A 27,888-nucleotide genomic window follows, 5' to 3' on the forward strand; every position below is an offset into this window, starting at 1 on the left:
GTTGTCAATAGCAGCTCTCCTGATAGTTCAGCTGGTCAATAGCAGCTCTCCGGATAGTTCTGAAGGATAAAATCCGTCCTCTTAGATACCTCATAGATAATTTTAATGACAAGCTTTTTTTCTTGTGTTGTGGAAAAATTCTTTTGTCTAGACTCTTGAAATCGAATAAACCACATTACAGCAGCATTTGATAGTATGACTAATGCCACGTTAGTAGATACGCCTGGAAAGATCCAGATCACAGTTTGCTTAACAGTCTTGTGGATGCAACGTCACTTTCCTTGTTATGAAGGTCACACACTTCTCTTGGGAGACTCTTTACATCCATCTGCCCATGCGCCATCAGAAAGCTTTGCCGCTGATACTAAAACGTAAAAAAGTAGGGAAATCAAAGAATGAGAAGAGACAATACAGATTAACCAGATAACAGACCATGTATTTTTTTACCTTTTTACATCATTGTACCTGTCAGTGCCCTTGCATTTAGCTTAGTACGAGCATAAATTTGCAACTAAAATCGCAATATGAGTTACTATTAAAGCCTTATCAAACAATGGTACATTTCACTGCACTGAACACGCTTTAGCGAAGCATTGAAAGCACTAAGAATGTAAACGCATAGACCAAATAAAGTGGCAAAATTATTGACATGGCAGTTACCATGACAAAACTGTCAAGACGTATTTGACATATATAAATGAATACATATTCATTAATTGTGTGCAATACTATTAACAAAGTAACTCACTTTGTGGACCTTCTGATGCGGACAGAAACTTGACGTAGTTGGAGGGGAACAGGCCTATCCTGCCGCTCAGGTAACCCAGGCACCAGCCGCCATCTTCCCCCTCCAGTACCTCGATGACGTCATCTGCCTCCAAATAAAGTTCGTTCCCCTCTTGAGGATGATACGGGTGCAGAACCCTAGCATATCTTCTGGCTGAAAGTGTACAAATGAAGGTGATCTCTCTAAGGTTTTACAGATAGGAAGCAAGCAGTCACTACGAGCTTTTATTAAACTTACATGTACTTTAGAACAGAAATCACGTACTCTTACTCAAAAGGTTTCGCTGGAAAATATAGCTGTTTCAACCATACCAAATTTGATATACCTCTTGCAGGATGGCCGATCTGTTCCTGTTTACGTTCACTAGACCAATTCAAATTACATTCATACTCAGTGAAAAGCCAATAGCTTAAATCATGCATCATACTTTTCTTTTTTGTTATAAGTTAGTGTTCAAGTTTGTGTAAAATAGAGAAGTCTGGGCACATCAAGACAGCGAACACAGAGACTAATGGGATACTTACTACTCCCTTTGTTTGTGGTTCGCCGAATGGTCTCGATACCTCCCGGGGTTGTCGGTGAGATTGGTTTACCTGTTAAAACAATATTTTAGACAGTACGCTGTCTATTCATCAGCCGTACTTGCAACTCTAAAGTACTCTAAAACGTTATACCATGTGAAAGACGATTTTCACATCAACATCGAGTCAATGTTGACATCAAACTACGAACACTTCAAATATCAGATGTGTTTACAAAGACATGACAGTCCTATCGCGACCGTTAAACGTCATTATATCTCTAATCTTGTCCAAATAAAACGATGCTATTATTGCCATGAAAGCTCATCGGTGTTTGTAGTAATCATAGCACAACGCAAAACTTTCTTTTAACACAAAAGTACACACGTATCAAACTTTCAACGACCACAGTCGCCTTCTTCGGCCGTCCCTAAACAGAGACGGTGGGCGTTATAAACTTCCTGGCACGTTTGACCAATTGCTGACGACACATATCCACAATATCACGTGTACTCTAGCGGGTTTACGTTCTGAAGTAGTCATTGGTCATCAGTATTGAGCCTGACGAAGGCGACAGTGGTCGTTGAAAATTTGATCCGTGTGTACTTTTGTGTTGGAAGAAAGCTTAGCATTGTACAATGCTATTTATGTTACAGCACTATCCTACCGATGTTTTTTCAAGGTTGAAACATACAGGGTAGTTTGAGGTGAGGATGCCGTGTGACTTCTAGTGTCTCCTCTCCAAACCTCTCCTCCAGCCGACCCTGCTCCCTCCGTCCCATGTTGTAGTAGAAGGAGAACCGTTTCTTGTCCTCCTTGTTTCTCCTCCGCTGTATAAAGTATACCACCAGTCCCAGACAGATCACGAACCACAGACCTCCGGCAATGGCTCCCACCCAGATAGCAACCCTGCTGCTGGCATCCCCTCGCCAAAACGCTGCAAGAGGAGATACGCACATAAAAGTTTTACTCAAGTGATAGCTTACCTACGGTTTGTTCTTAACAAATATATACTTAATGTTATCATAGGATAGTAAGAGAGAGAAGATATAATACGTTAACTCTTATACCATGATGGTTTCTTCCAGACAATTTCTTATGAGAAACGATATTGAAATGTAAGTCCAGTGCTCAAAAGAATCGTAAGGTGGAAATGACTTGTTAGTTGCATTTTCCTTTACTTTTCTTTTAATGATGATTGAATCAGTTCGTACCTTTTACATTCAGTTGTAGTGACTTGACATCGCTCTCCCCAACGTTATTGCTGACAGTGCATACGTAAGTTCCTGTTGCGTTTGCCCGCACTCTGTCCAGAACAACTGTGCCCGTGCGCACGTCACGTGTCATCGAATTCGTCGTAGAGCGCACGCGCATCCCGTTCACCGTCCACGTGATGTTTGGAGGCGGGTTGCCCTCGGCAACGCACTGAAACTTGACCCTGTCGTCTGTATTCACGGTCTGCGAGTCGGAGATGCTGACAATAGTAGCGGGATCTGTGACAAACAACAACACTCATTTAAAAACACATAATTTCCTACGATATATCTTGATCTTCTAAGTCTGTGAACTGGTCAAAAAGGATAAAGAAAAGGGTGAACTGAACGCAGAATTGTTATCATGACAACGGCCAGGAAACGATAGTATCTTAATGGATATTTCTGTTCTAAAAAGGAATGTTTGAATTTGGTTACTCGTCGGGCATATAGGGACATATAAGTACAAAAATTGAAATCAACCTTACATAGTACATCCAAGCTGAGAGAGTCGCTGCTGGTCCGAACAATGTGATCAGCTATACACTTGTACACGCCCTTGTCCCCTCTGGTCACGTGACGTATGACTAAGTCTGGACGTTGCAGATTCCCGCCAGAATACTTTGTGTCAAACATCCTGCTGTCAATCAAAGCGCCATTTCTCTGCCAGTAGATGTTTGTGACGTTGGGCTTCGCGTTTCTTACTGCGCATGTCAGGGTGACACCCCTGCCCCAGGAAGTGACGTAAGGATCTGATGGCCCTACCGACACTGATGGGGGAACTGTACAGGGAAGACATATTTTGAGAAAATATCTGCATCTTTTACCTGTTTATATTGTCCCTTTTCTCAATACTCAATGAACTTGGACTGAAGACGTCGAAGAATGTAAATGTAGTGTTTGTGGTAATTTTAGCTGTTGCAGCAGTGCACAATGGTAACACAACATACGTACGACTCTTTGAAAACACACATACATTTTGCACAATACACTACTTAACCCTTACGTAGTAGTAAGGACTATGCCATGACAATATGGGTCATTACAACAGGCACAGAGGAAAGTAGTATAGTAGGGTGCTATTGCCACCACCTACCCAACACTATGAGATCAACAAATGCCTCTTCACTCGGAAGTCCCTCCGCCGACACAGTGATTATGTACGTCCCTTCGTCTTCCTCCGCGACGTCATCAATTACCAATGACCCCTGACCGCGACCATCAAGCCTTGCGCGTCCGTTATAGTCCCCGTGGGCAGTGGAAGAATCGAAATGAGGCCAGTAGGTAAAGACTTGTGTTCTCTTCATTTTGTCCATCGAGTCGACTTTGGTCCATACAACAGAGGCGATACGTTTTGTGGTGTCGAAGTCAGCTCGCATGATGGCGGAGTCTCCAACGGTGGCGTCCACGGACTTTGGAACATTCAAACCGATTGAAGACTGTGCCCAGCATTCTGAAGCATAAAGATGATCTTTGCTTTGTTACATAACAAAACATACGTATGTTAAAAATTTCTATATGACAAGTAGGGATGGGTACCGGTACAGAAAATTCAGGTCCAGGTACGGTTCAGGTCCAGAGGATCAGGTCCAGGTCCGGACCTGAACCTGGACCTGATTCAGTATGTGAAAACTTGTGAATGGACGATACTCAAAACAATGGTCCAAATCTGGTATAAAGAAATCTGTTTTGTATAGCATACGACTACCACTGGCGTTTTAAAAATCCTACAAGGCTAACTACCTCAGAGTCTGTACAATTGACTGTAAAGGTTGGTAAAAATGACTATAGAGTCTACTCTGCTTCGCTCTTGTTATATTTGCCTAGACCGGTAACCCCGGAAACGTGTGAATGCCTGATCATATAATTAGTTCATTTTCAAATAGGTCCAACATCCGCTCCTGCCGTCAAACCTACCTACCTACCCGCCTGGGTGCTTGCTCCTCTCCGTCAGTATTCTCCAAGTTACATGGTCCACTTGTTTCTACAGACTTAGACTGACGGCAAACATCGATTTTTTTATATGTGATAATTTTTTTTTTCTCTGGAGAGGTTTTATCTGAGATATTCTACTTATAGACCTTTCAGTTAAGTTGAGTTTCCCCACATGTACGTTCCTACGCACGTCGTTTCTCCGTGAATTCTATTCTATTTCTTTAAAGGCACTTTTGTCAAAGGTAATCAATTTTCGATATAAGGTAGCAGTATATCCCAGAAGCAGAGTGAGGAAACGGATGATGCATTTTGCCTTGGCATCTTGCCCTGATGCATCTACGCAAGAACAGACCGTTAGATACTGTACTCATCAATTCCGGCCACATCACCATAATAAACATTTGGACAACTACCAGCTTGCAGACACTGGCTGCAGTGTTGAAATCACCGGGGCTTCGTAATTCAGCCCGGAGCTATCAAAAGTCGGCTTATCAAAGTAATAACGTAAAGTAAAGTAGCATCCAAGGGCAAGCCACGCGTCATCTCCCCAGACATCAGGCGCTGTCAGTCATAGATATCATGAAATATGACAAGCTGGATCTTCAGATGTTAGCTATAGCCTAGCCTGAGGGTAAGACGAACGCCGCACACTGATAATGATTTAGCGTCGAGTACTGGACAGTGAGAAATAGGGAGAAAATGTAGCATACGCAGGGTCACGGCTGGGGGTGGGGGGCTTTGGGGAACTGAGGCCACCTCGTGTTAAGGTAGGGTGTCTGGTTCATATCATTGAAGTATCATGCTTAACCAAGCTGTTCGTAAATCTACGGTACATATTGGTTTAAAAGTTGAATACACGTTTATTATGGATAAAGCTGGAGTACGTCTACATGTAGGAATGAACCTGTAGAGTTTCTTTGTTTAATTGTGAAGTTCACAAAACTAAGTACTGTCATGAAATATTCGTGGTTTACATACTTTTCACCAATTCACCAAAATAATATCATACATACTAATAATGCTAATGTTTAAGTACTTTATGTCATAAATCTTAACAAGCAGTAAGTATAAAGGCAATTTTTAAACCTTCTATTTTCATACAAAAACAATGCGCCAACCACCACATCCGGGGATAGTGGATCATGTATCAGCACCAGTATTGAAATTCTTATAACAACGTGCCACAGAGAGGATTTGGGGGAATCCTCAGCAAATTAGCTGCAGTTCTTCGTTCATCCAGGACTCAGTGCAATGGATTTTTGGAAATGGCTTAATATCTGGGGAAAACAGCAGGGGATTTGATTTCGATCTTGTGCACGGCTTTAAGACGAAACCATGGGTGGTAAATGTAACGTGATTTGTGAGGGAAATTCGGTCTCCCAGCATCAAGTCATCTGACAATCTGACTATATATGAAATCCTGTCATAGAGGATATAAGAACTGTGCATAAGACTACTCCCTGACAAGCCGCAAATTAAGTAAAACCGTACAAGTTTTATTGATATCAAAGCAGTACAACACATTGTAGTGTGATTTCATTAGAGCACACAAGCTTAGCTTGGCGCCTTACAAATTTCCAAGAAGTCACTGAGTAGCTAAATGTCTTAAAAACAAAATTGTCCATAGAAATGCTATTCTACAGGCAAAATGCAGCATAACGCCCTTAACCATTACGCCCCAACCAATTTCATCCACCACCTTTCACCATATAGAGGTGTGATGATGGGTATTATCGTCTGAAGTCGGCGAAATGGATTTCACAGTATCTAGGCATTATTGGGAATCAGAAAGAACTCTCGCCTGTTTCGTCATGGCGAGGCACAGGGAAGAGACATCGGTACCTTTTTTGGCCTTCCCATCCTAGGGCGCGCCGGTGGGATTATGTTCTTATTTCTAATCAGTTTGTTCCATTGGCAAGGGAATATTATCAATAATGGAAGGAGTGGAGTGACTTGTGAGTTATCCCTCCGCTGACAAAGCCTTGACGGCCAATCACGCATGGCATCTAACTTTGTTCCCAAACGACCTTGCCGGGTCATCTTTAACTGAGAGATTGAGGCGCGGAGATGAATGGTGATATGACCAGACTGTTAGTGTCATCAATTATCCCCAGGGGCAGCTTGTCACGGCTGTCCACAGACGGACGTGCGGAGTTCCTGATGAGAAAGGTTATCGGACGCCGGGGGCACGAGTCAACAGATCTCCTGAAACTGATAGCAGGTGTCTGCAGGATGAACTGATGAGATGCATTATAATACACGGGACAATGTGTGGAGTGGGTTCATTTGCTACTCAGTCAAGCACATATAGACCTTCCATGTGAAACACAATTTGCTCAGCCAATGCTATCACCTATTCACTCATCTACGCATCGGTGAGCGGCGGCAACGGCAACGGGAGAAGACGTACAGGTTCATTAGACCACCAACATCTTTTAGGTGAAACGCAACCGCGGTTGATGGCAAAGATAACCTTGAAAATTGCATTATACAGTACACCACACCATATCTCGATGTACGGCGCCTCTCCTGTGACTTTGATTGACGTAATGTCCTCTGCACGGTTGAGCCTCCCCATCATTCATCTGTCAGTACGGGCCCTAAGGAGGCGGAATGTAAACCTTTATATGACCTGGGAATCCGATACTGCCAATAAGGATTACTTGCATTACTCTCCTATCTGGACAAGAAACATTCAACACGTTGTAAGTTCTTGAAAAAATTGTGGACGTTTCAGACATTTTTCTGCAAGACTGTGAGCATCTGATAATTACCTCAGTGATGATGGCCGCGTCATATTTTCACTAAGCATTTTTGTGTTTGCCTGTCAACAAGATGACTCAAGAACGACTGCATGGGTTGATTTCGTGCTTAAATGGTATGGTCTTGACATTTAGGCAACATATATAGATTTTATACCAGGACAAAGTAAGGCAGATATGAGCCCCCTTACATTCAATTTCTGAACTGTAGGGGTATTTTTGTCAAAATGTTTCAAAGAGGATAACTTAAGTTAGGAGCGACGGATTTCCTTCATTTTAAGCATGCTGGTAGCTTAGGTAAAGATGTACGCCATGAGGGCTTAATTTGTATATACATAATAAATGTATAATTCTATAGTTTTCAGAACTGGACTTGTAACACTGAACTGGACTTGTAACACTGGATTTGTAACCTACAGAAGGTGTAACACATGTAATTCATCACAGGTGGAACATAAACAGATACTAAACATACAGATGAGGAACTGATTTGCATACTTAATAAAAGTTGGACGTCATCTAAATAAAAATATATATTGATGTTATATTTACCATTGTGCAATTAGTCTGTGTGACTTTCCGACCTAACCATCCAAGGTCTCGCCAAACTACTGCACTGTATTGACTAAGTGGTCTGGCCTTTCACCTCACAGACTCATTACTGAAAACGACGTCTGATTGATGACATACGAGAATCGTAATTTGCCGCGTGACCGGAAGGGTAAAAGGTTGAATTTATCATCTGTGATGCACAGCTTTGGTTGAACTACCTACCTTCTCTTCGTCTTTTTCCGTAGCGTTTTCTTTTGTTTTTACTTTATATATTTCCCATGGTAGTATTTATCATTTGCATTTAAATCCGTGGTTTACGTTTGCATCTGCATGTTGTTGCTTTTTTTCATTTTATTACGTGTATTACAAATACAATAAAAGATGATGGTGGACGATACATTGAATACCCAAATTTTGATCCTTGTACTCTTTGAACTCATAATGATGTGAAATTTGCTATACATATTATTGATATGATATGAGAACGCGAATCGGCTTTGTACCAAAGAAGTCATCACTGATCTACTTAAGATTTTCGCTTTTCTGCTGCGGTTGCAACAGCAGAAGAAGCTAGTGGACATCCATCAACAAGTGACTCTTCATCTGGCAAGTCGGACCATATCGCTTGTTCTGAACCAGCGGGTCTTCTATTTTACATGTACAGGGTCATGATGAAAGATAAGTTACAAAGGTATTTGCCGCACATACATGATTAATCACAGGTTCCTAGTTTGGGAAGGTTAACGGCGGAGACAATATTTCAGTTCGGTTAAATAGCGTGTAAAAAGTGTGAAATGAAGTCTACGTCTGCAAAGGAGAAGTGTGAAATTGCGTCTATATCGGCTTAACAGCCGAAACCTTTGAAGAATCAAAGCACATTGCCTTCCTGATATATGAATAATTACAGCTAGACTGCCGAACTTTATTGTCATTTCATCTGAAGGAATTCTTATGATTGAAATACTTATCGCCCATTACATTGCAAAGATCAAGCTTCTGATGAGTAATGCATTTTAGACTCTTTAATGTGTTTGGGATTGCTACCATTGATAGCTCGCTCACAGAACTCATATCTTCACATTTTATTTTCAGCCATGCAGACTATGTCCTTTCATGGCTCTATCCCGTGCTGTTGATTATCATTCGGGACGACATCAGATCCGTCTCTCTATACACTTCAAAGAGACGGGGTTAACCATGGGACTTCATTTCACACTTCTTCACACGCTCTCCGGCTTGCCCTGTGCCACCCACTCTACCCTCGAATAAGACCGCCGTGGTAATATTGTACTGTTAGGCACATGCGGGAGTGAATAGGAATGGAATATTATGGGTTGGGTACCGGTGCAGAAAATGGAGGTACAGGTACGGTCCATGTCTAGAGTACTAGGTCCAGGTTCGGACCTGAACCTGATTGTCTGTGAAGTTACTATACTCAAAACAATGGTCCATTTAGCTAAGAAAGGATTCTGTTAGGTGGAATGTTTGAAGTTCATTTGCGTTTTAAAATCCTATCTTTCATGCTAACAACACTAAATGCTTCTGCGTTAGACCAAGTTTGACAGTAGAAACGTGGTAAAATGACTTTCAACTCTCCTGTACTTCGCTCTTGTTAGTTGCTTGGATATGTAAGCCCCAAAACACATGAACGCCTCCTAACAGTATAATTTGTTCATTTTCGTATCGGTATCAACATCCGGATTTTTTTCAGGTCCGTACGGGTCTAACAAGTAAAAACGGTTTTGTACCGTGCCGGTACCCACCCCTAGAATATTTTATGCAGGCCCATACTGTGTCAGAAAAATACAACCCTTGGCCAGGAACAACCCCATTTTATCCCGTACTGAGAAGATACACATTTCATTAACGTAAGACAGAACGAAGATGATTCTATTCTCACATCTGCAGCGATGCATGATGCAGTTGAAGATAGTAGTCTTGGTCAGTTTTTTTTTTTCAAACTTAAAGGTGACCGATATGCTAATGATTGATAAACTCTTCGACTCGACAAATGCAACTGAAAGTGTTTATTTGATGGTATGAAGTACTGATAGATTCCAACAATTATTCCATTATCAAGCAGTAAAAGCTTGGGTAATGGAGCAGGATCTATAAAGTCGCTAATGAAGTATGCAGGGATATCGACGTATCGATGGAGAAGTTAGCCCGCAGCGTAAACGCAATTAAGATGTGTCGTTTTATTGGGTAACAGATAAGTAAGCGTCAACCTTACAATTAAGGGATCGATAGACGAGAGGAAGACGTCTGGGGGTGAGAAATGTCTTGTGTCATAACGTAAGGCCACACTGACTTAATTTCATGGATGGCATCCGCGCGTGCATTAATTTTCGCCTGTTCTAAAACAAGAAAGCTTCTGAAGAAAGCTGGCCGGTGCGTATTTTGGAAAAAGGCTGGATGTTAAACAAAAAATCACATGAAAAAAAAGAGTTTTTAAACATCGAATTACTGAATTGGTCTGTCTTCTATTAAAAAAACCTTACATGAGATTTGTCTAACAAAGAAAAAAAAATTGTTACAAGTGGGGTTCGAACCCACGATCCACGGCTGCAAAAGCAAATCGCTATATCCACACAGCGCGTAGACTGCTCGGCCACGCTAACTCCATTGCGCAATCGTGCGTATAGAAGGGCTATAAGAAGAGTTTGGTTAAATTGACCGATCCATGCATGCATCTATGCAAACCAAACTGTTGAACGAACGGCTTCTCCCGCCTCTTGCTAGAGGATCTGCTCTGCGGGGTATAGGGGCACATGGGGCCGCAGCGCCTTTGTTCCAGCTTTTAACATAATGGCAATATAAACATAATAGAAATCATCTCTTACAGTCTTACCGGTGGTGAACATAAGACAAACCAAGCCTGGAAAAGAATGGTCTAACGTTTAGTTCTGAGGTTTAGCAGCATTCTTTTTTGCTGGATTTTTCTCTTTTTTTTGCCCGCGCGCATTAGTTTTAGGGCGTCCAGAGGATGTCATCCATAGAATTAAGTCGGTGTGGCCTAAGCGTATGATGATTTTAGACGCCAGGTACGATACAGTATGTTGTAAAATGCAGTATCACAAAACGGGTTATCTTGACGTGTCAAGTTCGTGACGCGCTCTTGGGTAGGTGGTCTCCACGATGTCTGGAACATAGTGCCCCGGTTGGCCAATAGGGAATTTCGTAACGCTTTAAATCTCAGCTCAGCTTTCAACTGCGTACTTGTGGTACAGTTTTATGGCACGGTGTTGATTTGTTGATGTCTCACAAGATCAATATATGCTCATCACTTTCCAGCGGTCACTACGGAGGATGTCAGTCAGGCTATCCTATACGAGTACGTAACACCCTGTAGGTTTTAACGACCGAATAAAAGCCAAATAGACATACAGTCATTACAAGACTTACATCTCATCTGCATTTACTACTGACGGTGATAAATTCAGTATCCACGACAGGTAAGCATGTCCCATCTTTTTCTTTGTGCTCGATTAGCTTTTCCAGCTTGAATGGCCACTGTATTGTCGTCATGTTGTGGAGTTTTAACACCATTACCAGAAGGCGGACCATAACACATCAGACAATGATTGATACTCTATCTGGCAGGACTGCACATTCCTCCAAATATTGGTGGACCTCAGCCTTGATCTCTTAACCCCGGCCCATAGCAATGTCAGTTAAACGCACCCAACGATACTAAAGCAATTTGTTACGTCTCTATACCTGGATAGAAGTCAATACATATAGATCTACAGCAAAAAGTGCGACGTCAGGAAGCGTTGTTTTTCTTTTCTTTGCGGGTTCTGGTCGTTTTAAGATTCAGCTGACAAATCGAAATATGAATAAAAAATCCTCTGAAATCGATGGACTTGCCAAGTTAGCCGTTGCATTAGCACCTGATTCGATTCAAGCGCGGAGAGGATATTGTTTATTGCTTTTTATGGTCCTTAAGATGACTACGACTGGCTGAATGTAATTTCCTGATAATGTGATTCAGGAAGGCGGTTACAATCGCCAAGTGAGTTTATTGAGAGGTGCTGAAAATTAAATCTTAGCTTTGCTGTAGAGTGCGCGTACTTATACTGTGCAAACACAAAGAGAAGGAGAGAGATGGTAGGAGGATTTAGGAGACAAGTCAAGTGGCTTGACAATAAGACAGAGATAAATATCTTCTAGGTCGATTTGAAGATGAAGACCTTCTCTTATTTCTTTTTTCAAATCTCCACAGGCTAATCTTAAAACGAAATAGCTTCAATCTCACGTTCTCTGACCAACCCACCACTCTCCAGTCGCGGCGTCGCCCCGTTGTAATGATTTCCACACCACTGTGCTAACAGTGGAGACACATGGCAGGCTCCAACGAAAATCGATGCGCCCGCGGGCACAGTTAGAAACGGTCACCATGACAACACAGACAGGTAACGTTGATTCTACCTCCCAAGACGCTGCTTCCAAGTTTAATCATTACGTCACGGCGAGACGGACGAGACAAGGACCAATTGAAATTTATGGCAGATTCTAAGGAAGAACATCGGATTAAATAGTCTGAATGTCCAGAAGATTCCCTCCGTCTCCCGATTTGTAAATGATTTCGAAATCATTACTTCTTCACAGTTTAAAGTCAAGTGGCTCCTAGACATCGGAGGTAGGTAAACAGCTGGAATAATCTGGATAATATCTGGATAATGTTAAAAGATATTAAAAGATGTGAACACACACACACAACACACATTCACGCACACACACACTCACACACACAGCGTAGAGAGAGAGAAAGGAGGTGACAAGCCCAATTCCGCCTACGCGTTCTTCTTCCTAATATCGGTGTGTTACTTGAGGGGCTTAGCATCACTGATAAAGTTAAGCCGCCGTTGGTGTCTATCTATGAACTTCATTACACTGCAACAACCATCTGCATACCCCTGTCCTTCCCTTTATCAACACTTTTTATCAGAAGCGCACTGGCAGGCGCATCAACGTGGCGAGGATCTAATTCACTCCGATATGCTACATTCAGTGATGCATCATTCATCAAAGGCTTCCGTAAGCCAACGAACTTTTTGGCAGTCTGTCAGCTTGTCGTCCTTGATTGCTGGAAACTTTGATACAATAAATTTCCTCTTGAAGGAATTGCTAAACCGAAAACAACGTTACGTGTATTCCTTAGGGCGTGATGCTGATAAGTGACAGTTCTTCCGATTGTGGCACCGTAGTAATACCATGCCAGTACCTCGCTTCCACTAGGACGGCGCTCTCGCCGCGCTCTCTCTGCGATCTAAAATTTGACATATCTCTCATGACTCAACGAATTGTTAACAAAGCCTTTTACGCTTTGTGTGTTTTGTTGTCTATTCAGTCACGCTTTTAGATTTTGCATGATGTGTCCCTAATGAAATCGAAGGATACACAAATCTGTTTTAGGTTGCAGTGAAAGCCCAGTGAGATCGAAATCTATTGGAACGAGGGCCTAGCCCACATAGGTTAAACAGTGGCTATATTTCTCATTGAACAAATGTCTTGAACCTGACCGGAGCCGCATGTCATGTCAACGTGTTAAAGACTCACAATAAGGTGCCAAACCGTAAAAACCTGACATACAGAGATAAAACGTATTAGTCAATGTTAACGACAGTAATCTGCGGTCAACCGCACGGTCAGTGCCAGGCGTGATCTCAGGGTAATTGGGGTGAGTGAAACTGGCGACAGTGGGAAACTTCAGGAACCCATGGCCAGCCTCAAGTTTTAATAGAGTTCGTGTGGTCCTGATGGCACCAGGCAAATGGCAAAGGAAACAATGCTATAAATAAGCTTTATATCTTAGTTCAGCATTCAAATACGTATTTGTTGCAAAAGTCTCAAGGTACGCTGTTGACCAATATATGCTGTAACTGTGTATGGTCTGTTGGTTTCCACGACCAAATAAAAGCCAAACAGCCATATAGTCATTAAGAGTTACATCTGTATTGACTGCTGACTGACGAATCCAGTGTCCACGATGAGTATGCATGTCCAATCTATTCTTTGTGCTCGGTTATCATTTCCAGCTTTAATGGCCCATGTATTGTCTACCTTTTGTTGAGTTTAAACACCATTACAAAAAGCGGAACATAACACATCAGACAATGATAGATACTGGATCTGGCAGGACTTCATACCCAGTATATCGGAAATACATACGGTGGGATCTACTGGATTCCACAAGCTATTATACAGCCGTCAATAAATCATTTTGCCATCAGCACCGGAAACAAAAGAAGGACTTCACTATCTACTGTCATTTCCTTATGTGCATCATCAATATATGTGAGCCTAGTATTAGAGAATTAGAACTACATATAAAAATGGCTTGATGTTCCTATGTCCATGACACTTAAAGCGTAGCAAATCAAGCACCTGTCTTTGAAGAACAATGGGTGATATTGACATGCTGAAACCAAAGATGGACATTATCCCATAGCAGATTTTCATTATAGAATTCTTACTTGAAATAAAGATGTACCTTATTTGTCATTAATCCACCTGTTTCTTATGGAGATTACTTGATTTAGCAGCATGCCAACACGACTGCATCTAACTATGATGTGATCCTGACACTAAACGAAAAGGAATATACACAAAGAGTGCTTCGGTGCCCTAAAATGTACCACAAACTGTTTTCAACCCAAGTCAAGCTTGCCTTAACGTTTATTAATGTGAGAATCTACCGTGATATTCTGAAGGCAGCTGGGTAACGAAGCACGGCTAAAAGGTTATGACAACGAGACGCGGGTGTGCTTAACAACCGACATATTGGATATGACTGATATTGACTTTTGTTAAAAGGTATCAACTGCCAAACCATCATCAATTATTCTCAAATCACCTTCCATACATAACATCATGACAGTACAAAGCATTCATTGTACATGATATTTGTGACATGAATCTCGAGTATCTTCCAGTTCTCAATAGCTAGATTAAGTAAAAAAAAAACAACACGTTCTTGTTAATACCAGTTTCATTTATTAACGCTTGATTTTGATTCTATTCTATTCTATTCTCTTTTGCTGGCTGTAGTTTCAAATGGATGGGGCCCAAACTGGGTACATAGAGAGACAATGCCGACCACTCCCAGTGGAAGCGTCGCCAGCCACGTGCCACATCGCGCTGCTGTATGGCACGACATTTACCTCGTGGGAAGCCCCGCAAGACAGATCGGCAGCCTTGCACACCAAGAAAAGCTACAAGCTATTAAGGCTGACTTTCGTCCCTTACAAACAGACGTTCCACAAAACTTCTGGTAAAGTTTGACATCGTCTAACGACTCAACTATGCTGGCAACTAAATGTATTTCCTAGTACAGTGTATGCACCTTATCGTAATGGTTTAGACTCATGTGCTGCATAGGATACATTGTCCTTTTCAGCTTTACGTGCATTAATTGGATATTACGCACAAGATAAACATTGAACATGGGATTTAGGAGACGGAAGGGCTGTCAGTTTCACCACATTACCTACAGAAATGATGTTGACTACAATGGGGCTAATGGCTAGCTGACTCAAAGTAGCACGTCTAGTTTGCCACAGTATCAGCGAAAGCACCGCCTGATATTGCACACCCCGCAGTTTTGGTCTTACCTACCGCTTCATACTTCACAGTAGAGCAATAATCAAGGGTTACCATAATCCTCTCATCATCATCATCATAATCCTCCACATAAAAGGGGAATGGAGCGCGCTGATGAAGGACACTAGGGGAATGCGATGAACGAGGTGGCGAGGTGCGAAACGACCTCATCATGACTTCAGAAGATCAAGCCAACCGTACCGCATCTTGCCTATTCTTCGTGAAAAACGTTGATTACCGCTCAACTGAGCCTGAAACAGAATTACGCCTGCAGAAAGCGCGGCTCGGAGAGCATCCAGACGGAAGATAAAATGTCTGCATGCACATGCATAGACACCCTGGTTTTAGCTTTAAGTATCAACTAGATCATCAGCGTTGCCTGTTAAAGCTCTAGAAAAAACAACAATCATATAAACATTTTTCTTAAATTCAATCTTTGCCACTAGACACGTTTCTGGAGTTACAAATATTACCATTCGTTCCCAGATGTCTAACGTATTTTGTAAGTGTAAAACTTGAGTCCAAAAAAATATCATCATTCATTCTTGGATGCCTATTCTTCCTTATCTTCACAAACGTATTGAAGGATCTTTATCATGTTCCATTTCTTGTTACTAAAAGAGTTGACTTTTAAGTATATCATCAATCATGATATTATCATTCATTCCCAGATGTCTTACGTAGTTTGTAAGTGTAAAACTTGAGTCTCAAAAATATTATCATTCATTCTTGGATGCCTATTATTCCTAATCTTCACAAACGCATTGAAGGATTTTTATCATTCCATTTCTTGTTACTCAAAGAGTTGACTATAAAGCGTAAATCATAACAATCTAGCATTGATAAAGCTCCAGATTCTCATTTGATGGTTTCCCACCATAGATAAAAACACCGCGTGCTGAGAGACTTTATTGATGATTGTTCAGAATGTAGGTAATCGTAACTTTTCAGGATGGTTAGTTATTCATGAGACTTTTGACAGTTTTATGGACCATGGCTGATGAAAACCCCATCATCTATTGGTTACAGCAAGATGAGAGCCAGGAAAACAACTCCAAAACTGGTTAGTGAGGAACTCACAAGTCTAGACTAGACAGCACTTCACCGGTCTTGGCGCCGGCAAGGATACACCATCGACCAGAGGTAAATCCCTGCCAAGATACTTAAGATGTCAAAAATATACCCAATACCTTCTGAGCAAAACAGATCGAAATCTCTCAGCATTAACGAAACTCTACGGATAAGAGGAGACAAATGGTAGAAGTTTGGGGGATACCCACACGAGCATCTGCTTTCCCGAGATAAAACATCGCCCATCGTTTACGTGAACCCTGGTCTCCAAAACAGGACCTTTGTGACAAACGGCAGCACTTCGGTTATGATTATGGGGTCAGAGAAGATTGGTGAGATTGCCTCTCGGGCTCACAGGTCAGCAATCAAGCCACGTCCCCGCCCAATAATGCAGCAGGAACCGCCGTTGTTACCGCAGCAGGTCGACCTCCGCGGACCCTGCAATGATTCTAGTGGTTTGCAGCGATGGGCGGATGGGGTATGATGCAAGAAGTGCAGCTTATAGAGGCTTACGTCTCACCAGGCATACAGATTGCTCCATCTATCATCGCATTCCCTGGTTGAAGAGTTTTTTTCCAAACCGACGCAAGGGCTAAATCCCACCCACACATTCCCCTTGATGTTGGCTCAATTGGTGGGTCTGTGCTTCAAAGGGAAGCTGTTTGAGGTCTGTATCCAATCTTGACATTCGTGATATGACATGCTCCCTGAAACTCTAAAACTTGATTAGCAAGCTGGCTTTTAAAGTTACTTTCTGACGTCGGTTGTCAAAGTGCAAAACAAGGCCTTTTCATGTCTTCTGATCTGTTGGATTTGATACCAAACCCGCATGACTCCAGATCCAGCTGGTTCAAGCTTTATACTGCAGCAACGTGCGTAGTACAGTGGTTGGTGAACGTACCTCTGGACAAGGAATTTTCGAAAGTGTTAAGTCGAATCCTGACTGTGTCGCTCATCAGACATGCACTTTAAGTGTTGCAGTCTTCAGATCGGGACGTTAAACCGCGTCCAATGTCCATTGTGCTTGTCCTAAAGAGCTAGGGGAATTTCTCGTACAACGAAGATGTAAATACCTTTTCATAACGTCTGTTTTCTAGCTGTGACAAACTGTTGAAGATTAGCGCATGCTTAATTTCAGCTACGAGATCACATTTTTACAGAATGGCTGACCGATGAAACCGGTCATGCTATTGCAATCTGATTGTCAATGAGGTATAGTTTTCCTGCATGAAACTGTTCGCACTTGAAGATGTAAATCGATTGTAGGATATATCACAAGGACTTCACTGAGCAGGCGCTGGAGATGAATGGAGCATTGCAGCATTTGAGCTTGAAAGGTAAAGCAACCCTTAAAGGCTTCTCGTTATCACCAAGTTCGAAAATCATCCGGAAGGTCAAGATGCTTATGCGTTGGCGTCTTTAAAAGATCGAATTGCTGACATAATCCAACCTTAGATATTCAATATGACCTAAGCATAACTTACCATTCTATCTATCTTCCATTTCAACACATATTCGGTGTACCATGTACTACAATACTTAGAATAAAAAATTTACATCTATCCCAATAACACACATCCACCCCACATACATACGAATTTCTGGACAAGCCCTTTATTTTCATATATATCTCAATATCATTATACTATTTTGTACTCATAAATCATTGCAATATATCTCCTTCGCCGTATATTCTGACAGAAAGTCCAATACACAGTCTGCCCTTTGCTCCACCATGCAATCCGATCTTTGCCCGATGACGTTCTTTCCACAAATTGCATTTTCTCTTACCATCTCTCATTCCACGGTTACGCGCAGAGCTATACATGGAGCACCAAAAGTCCGGGCAACGGTTCCTCAGGCATGTTATTCCATTCCTCCCAGTGTGGCAGTACACCCAATTTCAGCTCTAAATAACCAACTTAGGTAATTTTGCTGCTTGTATGCATCTAATGACTTTGAAAAATAGCCAAATGCCACTGTGTAAGAGCTTCATTACGAAACATGCAAGGGGATTGATCACTTTCGTTAGGCAGCATAAGGCAAACTCCACACAAGGCCATGGCATTGATTAAGGTTTGATGACTCAATACTCTGCCGGGAAATGACTGGATAAAGATACACAGGATGAAGTATCACATAGACGTTAAAGAACCCGCCACATGTGCGATGGTGCGGTGTGAGCGGTTCAAAACCTACAGTACCTTGGCCGCACCTGGGGCAATCACTGTCGTATTGAGGTCATCTGAGTGGCGCCGAATGGCAGCTCGCTCCAGACACTTGCGACAGTCGTATTGAGGTCACCTGAGTGGCGCCGAATGGCAGCTCGCTCCAGACCCTTGCGATTTATCCCCGCCTATTGTAAGCTCCTCGCAATTCAGCCCCTGGCTGCAAAGAGTGAGTAGTCGGCCCACCCAATAACAAATAACAATAACAATAGACGACAGTGTAACACAAAATCCGCAAGACTACAAGACTACCCTTGTATTTCAGTTGGGGAAAAAATGAAATTTTGAAAACAGAAAAATGAGTTGTCTACATTCAATCCACTTGACAGCCGAGGTAGTATTGTTGGCCTATGTAGAAATTGAGAATATCAGCCAAAATCATGTCTATGATTACCAACAATCCCATTTAAGTTCATGTTGCGGATGAAAACTAGATAAAGGATTACTACAAGACCATCTGGTGCTCTCATGTAGGATGAGTCTGGTATAGATGGCACCCAGTTCCATTATCTTTGTAACTATGGGATAGAAGCAGGTGTGCTCTGGTAACTTCATATGGGGCATTGAACTTGACTGTACGCAATTACGTACCCATCAACAGACTATGTGTCTTTTTCTTAGAGCCCTGTCATCTATTGTTGATAGCTTTGTATGTAGGAAATTGTTTTCCACCGTATTAGCATTCTCTTAGTGATATGCCATATTTTTTTCGTGCATTGACGGTTCGATGACCTAGGCTGGTATTATATAGATTTAAATAGATTGAATAGATTTGAATAGATTTAAAGAATGATTAGAAAAAATATGAGAGGACAGACAGGATTCTGTTTTATCTGCCCAACTTGCTATCGTAAAGTACTATGGCAGGGTGGATATAGCAGTGGTTAAGTGGCCAGTGCACACAATCCACTTGAATGTCTTTCTGTCACGCTATCTCTCCGTCTATTTATCAATTCATTTATTATTCATCCAAGCTCATTATAGGTTACTCTCTACTTATCAGTCTAAGTGTCTCGCATCTAGTTGCCCAAATATGTTTATCTACTCTTCCATCTATCTTCATTATGTGTCATCAGTGTACGTACTACGTGGTCCCTCCTTTATATCATCTATCGTACTTTGTTGAGCATGAGAGGCCATAATGTCAATAACAAATATACGAGTAGTGGACAGTGAAGATTATCACTTTGCTGGAGGGACGCGATTTGACAAGAATGAACCTTATTCGCCAAGTGTCCGAATTCGATACCATTGCAACCTCAATAGGGAAACGGCATGCAAGAATACACATTTGTATCTGCATTATTCCAAGGGTTCAGGGACGTGAATGTAAACATTCGCCGCGAGAGGCGTTGTCTGGACTATGTACTAGTATATGAAATTCAAAGGAACTTGTTTATGATACAGAAAAGAAAGGCAGGGGCGTCACTCCCGTGTCTTTATTGATACTAGGATGCTCTTTGGCTACCCTTTGGCTATGCGGCCTTTTCTGTCACCTTTATCCATTTCTATTCTACTTGGACCTTTCTAACCTTTGACGGTTCCCTGGAGGTGTTCCTGTAAAGTTTGTGCTTCACAGAGTTCCAGAATGGTCTGTGAAGTCCTGCGCGACGAATGTACAAAGATGCACGTCAGGGAGCCACAGAAACTAATGGGTACCTGACTACTCACATACCCATCAGCCTTACAGTGGCTGGTCTAATGGTTATTCCATTTGAACAGGGAACCGGGACGTCAGCCTAGGGACTGGTTCCAAGGACATTTCAAGTGAAATGAAAGCAAAGAGGGACAAAAAATTCTTGACTTTGGAAATGGAATTCTTTGAGAAGCCGCCAAAGTGTCGTACCTGAAGTTTCTGTAATTCTAAGCATGTCTTGAATCACACCACCGTGTATGCGATTCTGTTTGCCTGAAACATGCCTACCTAGCTCTAGCAGCAACAAGAGGTAGTAATGTTGTTTGAGTCACTCTGGCCCTGGCCTTGTACATGCTGGGCCATTGACCTGTCGTTTAAAGATGACCTAGAAGATTCCTTGGCCATAATGTTGAATATGGACACTTAACCATAAAGAATGCAACTCGTGAAGAGTTTGCTTACCGTCCAGTGGCGTTGTCAAGTGCAAGAATCCATAAAACTCCATTCTGACGGCGGTGCGTATGTCCAAAGTACTGTCTATAACATCAAATGGATATCATCCAGACATTCCTTTATACCCTACACTTACACACGCCGTTAATCGAAAGCTTTATGTGAAGTATTTTACGCGGAGAAGATATTAACGGCTTTCAGATCTCGTATCACATTTTTTGTATAATCGCAAATGATATCTCAGGGCGTAAAACCCTCTTCTCTCCTAGTCCTTCATTAGCTGAATTTAGCTTCGATTTTAGACATATTCAGGTCAGCAGTACTAGTGTTCCGATGCCCCCCGGTGCTTTAATGCTGTACGGTCAGATGAGATAAGTGCAGTAAGATCACCTCGAAGAATACAAATGGTCGACACTGACAGTGACCAACCATTTCCCGATACTAATCACGCCCTAAAACAGATCTTTGTACCTAATGTACGCTGGGCACGTAGGATTTCAGATATTGACTGATAGATTCCACGTAACACTCCTTGGATTAAAGCTGCTATTAGAATGTGACATGATTGTGCGAGCTAAAGTATGCACGCAACTAATGGACAATGTGATAAAACATTAAATAATTCTACGTTCTGAGCAATACCATATCAACTGAGTCTCCTGTTTTGACAAATTTGATATGCCAAATACTGGATATTCTACTCCCTGCCTCAGTATACATTTTCTGGAAAAATGGATGGGACGCGTGGCCCCCAGCAACTAAGCAATTACTTCGCTGACACAAATGGGAAAGTTCCGTGCGATATAATAGATGTCAGAGTTACCAGTGGGAACTTAGGCGAGACTTTGCCTTGCGGACCTCCGCATCTGTCAATGACCGGTGCGCTGCCAGCATCGCTTCGTGAGTTCTAACAATAGTTCTAAAATCTCACGTGAGGATTCTTGATCGATTTGCCGATATGGATCGACCAGCGATCATTCACAAATTGCAGCTCGCGAATTCCAGCCATATGTGCCGTAGATCTTCGGAGCAAAGATTGAAGATTTGTGAGCGATGACGTCGATCGTTCCCTCTGGTGTGATTAACAATGAGCAATGGGCATCAACCTGGTAACACAGGTCAATTAAGAAACAGACAGGGCCGTCATTAAAAGTAAGAGGAAATAGTAACATCATTAGGTCTGTGAAGTGCTCATTAGCCTATGCGGGCGTTGTTCAGGTATCGATGGCAGTAGGGACATATTCATATAAGGGGGCATACAGGATAATGCAATATAGACATGGCGTCTGAAAACGCAGAGTTAAAAAAAGTTGCTAAAACACAAATTTATGATATGTTGCGTTTCAAGGTATCAGAACGTTTCGGCGCCTGGTCAATACTATAGTTCGGCCACCGGTTATACCCCTGTCACATTTGGCGATAATCGATCCGACGACGATTCTGCGGCAATCGCCCGATCCTCGCCTATGATAATGACTTAATTGCACAACAATTGTACAAGGTACAAAATATGGCTTATATGTGACAAGGACGGGTTTCAGGTGAAAAATACGCGCAACCCTCTGTCGATCTTAAATATGACCGATCTTCCACCGATACGCCCGAAGATCGTGGATAATGTGACAGGGGTATTAGGACAGTTCAGGCGCGGTCACATAGGTCGTGCGAACGTCCTACGATCGCTAAATTAATCTTAAACTGTTTTTAAATTTTGAAGGACAACACGTACGTCTCCTGCAAAGTTAGACGGTCTTGGTACACAAAATTATGTTTTATATTAAATCCGTGTCGATGGCTGGTTCTGTCACAGCCTGCTTGAAAATCCTGTAGCATCAAAATCGTGCGACGATCGCACGACCTATTTGACTCCGTCCTTACGCGCGCGCGATACGTCAGACAACCGCATTTCAAAACTCGTAACTTAGTAGTCACACGACACACTCACATGCGAGAGTATCCCTACAAGAACGTACTTTTCATTCCTGCCTATTACTGATAAATGAACCTTCACTTAATCATTTAACTTCTCCCAATTCACGTCTCCTTTCTGTATTCGGTAATGGTTATAAACCCCTCCCCAGGTACAAGTCCTAATTAAACCTACCGTCTATATATAATGATGAATTGTACATGGTACCAATTGACCTGAATAGAAGGAAATTAAGTGGATATCCACATTCAAATAAATCTAGCTCTCAACATGCACAGTTTTCACTTTTTATTTATGTTCTTTTGCGAACTTTAGGGCAACTTTAAATGCTACTCGTATGGATTTTGATCACGTCCCTCATAGGTCAAAATAATTTGTTCAGTAAAGATTAAGCAAGTTCGCGACTGTCGTGTTATGAGTATGCCATTAAGTAAAAAAGGACAGTAATTTCGCGAAAAAAAATATGGCCGAACTTGCAAGGACGTGCTATGCAATCTTGCTGACATTTAAAAACTCCATAGACCACCAGAACTGTAGAAAAGACCACAATTACCCACATTCTTCTCACACTAAGAACGTCTATTCTTAGGTGCTAAACAAAAGCAATGCCAAGCAAAATCTGAATACAAGTCATATGTTAGCTAGCAAGACGGAAACTCTTACAAAAGAATCGTATTTGATAGCCCCAAGCAGAATAGCCCGTGACAGTAAAACATAGCCCGATGACGTACACGTCCAATGAAATATACATAAGGCTTTACGTTTGTAATGCTATGAGTATTTAATGGCACACTCAAACGAGGCGGTAAATGGCAGTGTTCTCAGGACGTCTAATGTTGTATTGCGGTCCAGCACGAGGCATTATATCATCCTAGCCATTCCCAAGTCGCTAAACCCTCGAGGCTTGTTTTTGAACGAGTCGTGTATTCCTCACGGTTGATCCGTTTATCCCATTTGATGTGGCCGCGTAATGAAGCCATCACCACACGTGAAGAAAAGAGTACCGTAAACTGGTAATGACTTTCCTTTCCCAGGGGCAGACTTAAATCATGTTTTCAATTCAAACGGCGTTAAGAGGACAGTGATAAAGATTAGAAGATTTTCCACTCGGAACAAGAGATCTCTTTTGTGTCCATTAATGAGAAAATACTATCTCTCCAGTGTTAGAATTTTAATGCCACGCTAGTGAAAAAATACCATGATTGTTTCCTTTTTTATCACAAATTGCACGAAGAAAGACAACTATATAAGCCCGTGTTAACAACATTGTTAAAGTTTACTCAAACTGATGTGACTAAACGTTACTAGGACGACTGTCCCTGTTGTTTATTGCGTAGATCGTTTCTATTATTGTTGAGGATAGAACTTGGCTAACAGTTTATAATGCTGTAACTACAGGTCACAATACAGAGGATTGATGTGCTTGAAATTGGATAACTCTAGAAAGTAATAAGACGTTACAGTAAACGGTTTGTGACAAGAACATTGCGTTAAAATGTAATTATAGAACTTGGCAGCCGAAGAGTCATTGGTCAAATGGCGTTTCTGTACAGGTGGTATCTCACTGCACTTTTGGCACCGGTGCGGCACTGCATTTCTCAATGAATTTCAGAGATAAAGAACGAATTGTCTAAGGTTCTGTGTATTTTGTTATCTTCTAAGTCATGCTTTTACGTATTACGCAATGTTTAAATTATAACAAATCGGCGAAAATAACACAACGGTGCCACAGTGAACGAACCTCGCAGTGCCGCACCGGTACCCCAAGTGCAGTGAGATAACTCCTTGAGTGAGTTGACAGCAATGTGAAAGGTATATGATGAAGACATCTACATTCGAGGGTTGATTTTTCATCCAAACTCTACGGTCATGTCCAGAACCATGGTATTGGTTCCTGTTAGATTACAGAGTACCTACACTGTCAATCCTTCACACAGGTGGTCCTCGCACGAGAATAGGTTCCCTAGCGTTAGATGAAGCCCATTAATACATGTGGATACCCCTGGCGCCCGCAACAAATCCACGTTTTCTCCACTACACGTGCTCAAAATACAGGACGATGAGAGGCCTAAGCCTACTTGCTCCCATACTACCTTCCCGGAAGATTCCCGGAAGACCTCATGTAAAGCTGAGAAAACTAGAAACCCTCCCGCCAGAGTTATATGGTCCCAGTGGTCTTTCTAATCGGATTTCAAACATTCTTATCGTATTCCAGAGTGAAATAAGGAAGTGAAGAATTCTTTAAAAGCCAATTCCCTGTACTTAGGACGTGCTTCTTGGCGGTATTAGTCAACAATGAAGATGCAAGAGGTACCGGCTAGAATTAGTTATAAAAAATCTGCTGTAGAAAAACGGAGTAGGTAATACAGACTTCGTTAAGAAGTGTTGCAATTCCTTCTTTAATATTTATTCACAAATATGTAGCCTATATGTAGGCCAGAAATGCATAGCAACATTTCCTGGTAAGATACGCTGCCATGCAACACCACTTAATTAAGTCACAATAACATCCACCATCCAAAATCTAGGCGATAATATTGCGTCAATTAGAAATAAATGTAAAATAGCTCTCCGAACACATGCACCACACACTTAGCTAAGTTAAGCAATACACTGTTTATTCCAGTTAAAAGGAATGTGAAAGGGGACAATAATGGTGAAGCAGAGCTATTACGGGAGAGAGAGAGAGAGAGAGAGAGAGAAGGGTTTATCATTTCACAACCAACTTGCGGCTCGAAAGCCGAATTATCAGGCTTGTTTACATCGAGTATCGCACCTTATTGCTACTCACAAGAACATATGGCAGATGTTTCGTGTAAGACATCACGAAATCGCCGGCAAGCGCAGCCAGGCTTGCTGGGGTCTGTCGGGGTCAATGCCCGATCGCGCCGTCCATGTGTACGCTACATCATCACGATGTACGCGTCGATAACGTCACGAATTGTCGGCAAGCGCAGCCAGGGATACGGGGGCCTGTCGGGGCCCGTGCCCGATCGCGCCGTCCATGAGTACGCTACATCATCACGATGTACGCGTCGATAACGTCACGAATTGTCGGCAAGCGCAGCCAGGGATACGGGGGCCTGTCGGGGCCCGTGCCCGATCGCGCCGTCCATGAGTACGCTACATCATCACGATGTACGCGTCGATAACGTCACGACAATGTCGGCAAGCGCAGCCAGGGATGCGGGGCCTATCAAGGTACATGCCCGATCGCGCAGTACATGTGAAAGGCGCATCATCGCGTATAAAATGTTGTGCATGGCCGTTCCTACTGGTGTATTACACTATACATGTGATCTGAAATGCCCTGTAGTATTGTAGCAGGTCTTGCCGCTACAAGGGTATCGGGGCATGCCACTGCTCGTGTGCGGGATGACCTGGGCTTTCAGCCGTATAAGATATTGTGCATGGTTGATCGTTTCGACTGGTGTGACATTATACGGAAGGTCTAAAATGTCCTGTAGTATTGTAGTAAATCTTGCCGCTGTGAGGCTAGCGGGGTACACCGCTGCTCACGTACGGGGCGACCTGGCCTTTCATGCCGTAAAAGATATTGAGGTTGACCGTTTCTACTGATGTATTACATTATACGAATGGTCTGTAATGCACTGTAGTAGTGTAGTATTGTAGTAGGTCTTGCCGCTACGAGGGTAGCGGGGCACGCCACTACTGGTGTACGGGACGACCTGGCCGTTCATACCGTAAAAGATATTGAGGTTGACCGTTCCTACTGATGAATTACATTATACGGATGGTCTGAAATGCCCTGTAGTAGTGTAGTATTGTAGTAAGTCTTTCCGCTACAAGGGTATTTGGGTACACCGCTGCTCACGTACGGGGCGACCTGGCCTTTCCTGCCGTAAAAGATATTGAGGTTGACCGTTTCTACTGATGTATCACATTATACGAATGGTCTGAAATGCTCTGTAGTAGTGTAGTATTGTAGTAGGTCTTGCCGCTACGAGGGTAGCGGGGTACACCGCTGCTCACGTACGGGGCGACCTGACCTTTTATGCCGTAAAAGATATTGTGCTTGACCATTTCTACTGGTGTATTACATTTTACAGATGGTCTGAAACGTCCTGTAGTATTGTAGTATTTTAGTAGGTTTTGCCACTACAAGGGTATCGGGGCATGCCACTTATTGTGTACGGGACTACCTGGCCTTTTAGCCGTAAACGATATTGTGGTTGCTGTTTCAACTGGTGTGACATTATACGGAAGGACTAAAATGCCCTGTAGTATTGTAGTATTGTAGTAAGTCTTACCGCTACAAGGGTATCGGGGTACACCGCTGCTCACGTACGGGGTGACCTGGCCTTTCATGCCGTAAAAGATATTGAGGTTGACCGTTTCTACTGATATCACGATTACATTATACGAATGGTCAGAAATGCCCTGTAGTAGTGTAGTATTGTAGTAGGTCTTGCCGCTACGAGGGTAGCGGGGCACGCCACTACTAGTGTACGGGACGACCTGGCCTTTCATGCCGTAAAAGATATTGAGGTTGACCGTTTCTACTGAATCATGATGTATTACATTATACGTATGGTCTGAAATGCCCTGTAGTAGTGTAGTATTGTAGTAGGTCTTGCCGCTACGAGGGCAGCGGGGCACGCCACTGCTGGTGTACGGGACGACCTGGCCTTTCATGCCGTGAAAGATATTGAGGTTGACCGTTTCTACTGATGTATTACATTATACGGATGGTCTGAAATGCCCTGTAGTAGTGTAGTATTGTAGTAGGTCTTGCCGCTACGAGGGTAGCGGGACACGCCACTGCTGGTGTACGGGACGACCTGGCCTTTCATGCCGTAAAAGATATTGAGGTTTACCGTTCCTACTGATGTATTACATTATACGAATGGTCTGAAATGCCCTGTAGTAGTGTAGTATTGTAGTAAGTCTTACTGCTACAAGGGTATCGGGGTACACCGCTGCTCACGTACGGGACGACCTGGCCTTTCATGCCGTAAAAGATATTGAGGTTGACCGTTTCTACTTAATTTATGATGTATTACATTATACGTATGGTCTGAAATGCCATGTAGTAGTGTAGTATTGTAGTAGGTCTTGCCGCTACGAGGGTAGCGGGGCACGCCACTGCTGGTGTACGGGACGATCTGGCCTTTCATGCCGTAAAAGATATTGA

The 27,888-nt window shown here is 42.5% G+C and overlaps 1 protein-coding gene across 2 annotated transcripts; it reads right to left on the reverse strand.

The window, feature by feature from the left end:
- On the reverse strand, window positions 1-4,018 carry LOC118429977 (Down syndrome cell adhesion molecule-like protein 1 homolog). 2 transcript variants are annotated; one of them, XM_035840625.1, is made up of 7 exons: window positions 3,658-4,018; window positions 3,050-3,343; window positions 2,523-2,801; window positions 2,003-2,245; window positions 1,312-1,380; window positions 758-940; window positions 1-364 (listed from the first exon to the last, which is right to left on the reverse strand). In XM_035840625.1, the coding sequence occupies exons 1-7, from the start codon at window positions 3,938-3,940 to the stop codon at window positions 294-296; spliced, it is 1,422 nt and encodes a 473-aa protein (XP_035696518.1). In that variant the 5' UTR covers window positions 3,941-4,018; the 3' UTR covers window positions 1-293. The 2 variants fall into 2 exon arrangements, with proteins under 2 accessions (XP_035696518.1, XP_035696517.1); XM_035840624.1 differs by having other exon boundaries at window positions 749-940.
- Between the last annotated feature and the right edge of the window lie 23,870 nt (window positions 4,019-27,888).

This window comes from Branchiostoma floridae, chromosome 14 (assembly GCF_000003815.2).
Source record: "Branchiostoma floridae strain S238N-H82 chromosome 14, Bfl_VNyyK, whole genome shotgun sequence".
NCBI classification, from domain to species: domain Eukaryota; kingdom Metazoa; phylum Chordata; class Leptocardii; order Amphioxiformes; family Branchiostomatidae; genus Branchiostoma; species Branchiostoma floridae.

Coding starts and splice junctions, on each gene's coding strand:
- LOC118429977 (XM_035840624.1), bottom strand. CDS start 3,940: ATGCGAGCTGACTTCGACACCACAAAACGTATCGCCTCTGTTGTATGG. Junction 941..1,311: donor AACCACAAACAAAGGGAGTA/GTAAGTATCCCA, acceptor GTACACTTTCAG/CCAGAAGATATGCTAGGGTT. Junction 365..748: donor CGCATCAGAAGGTCCACAAA/GTGAGTTACTTT, acceptor TTTACGTTTTAG/TATCAGCGGCAAAGCTTTCT.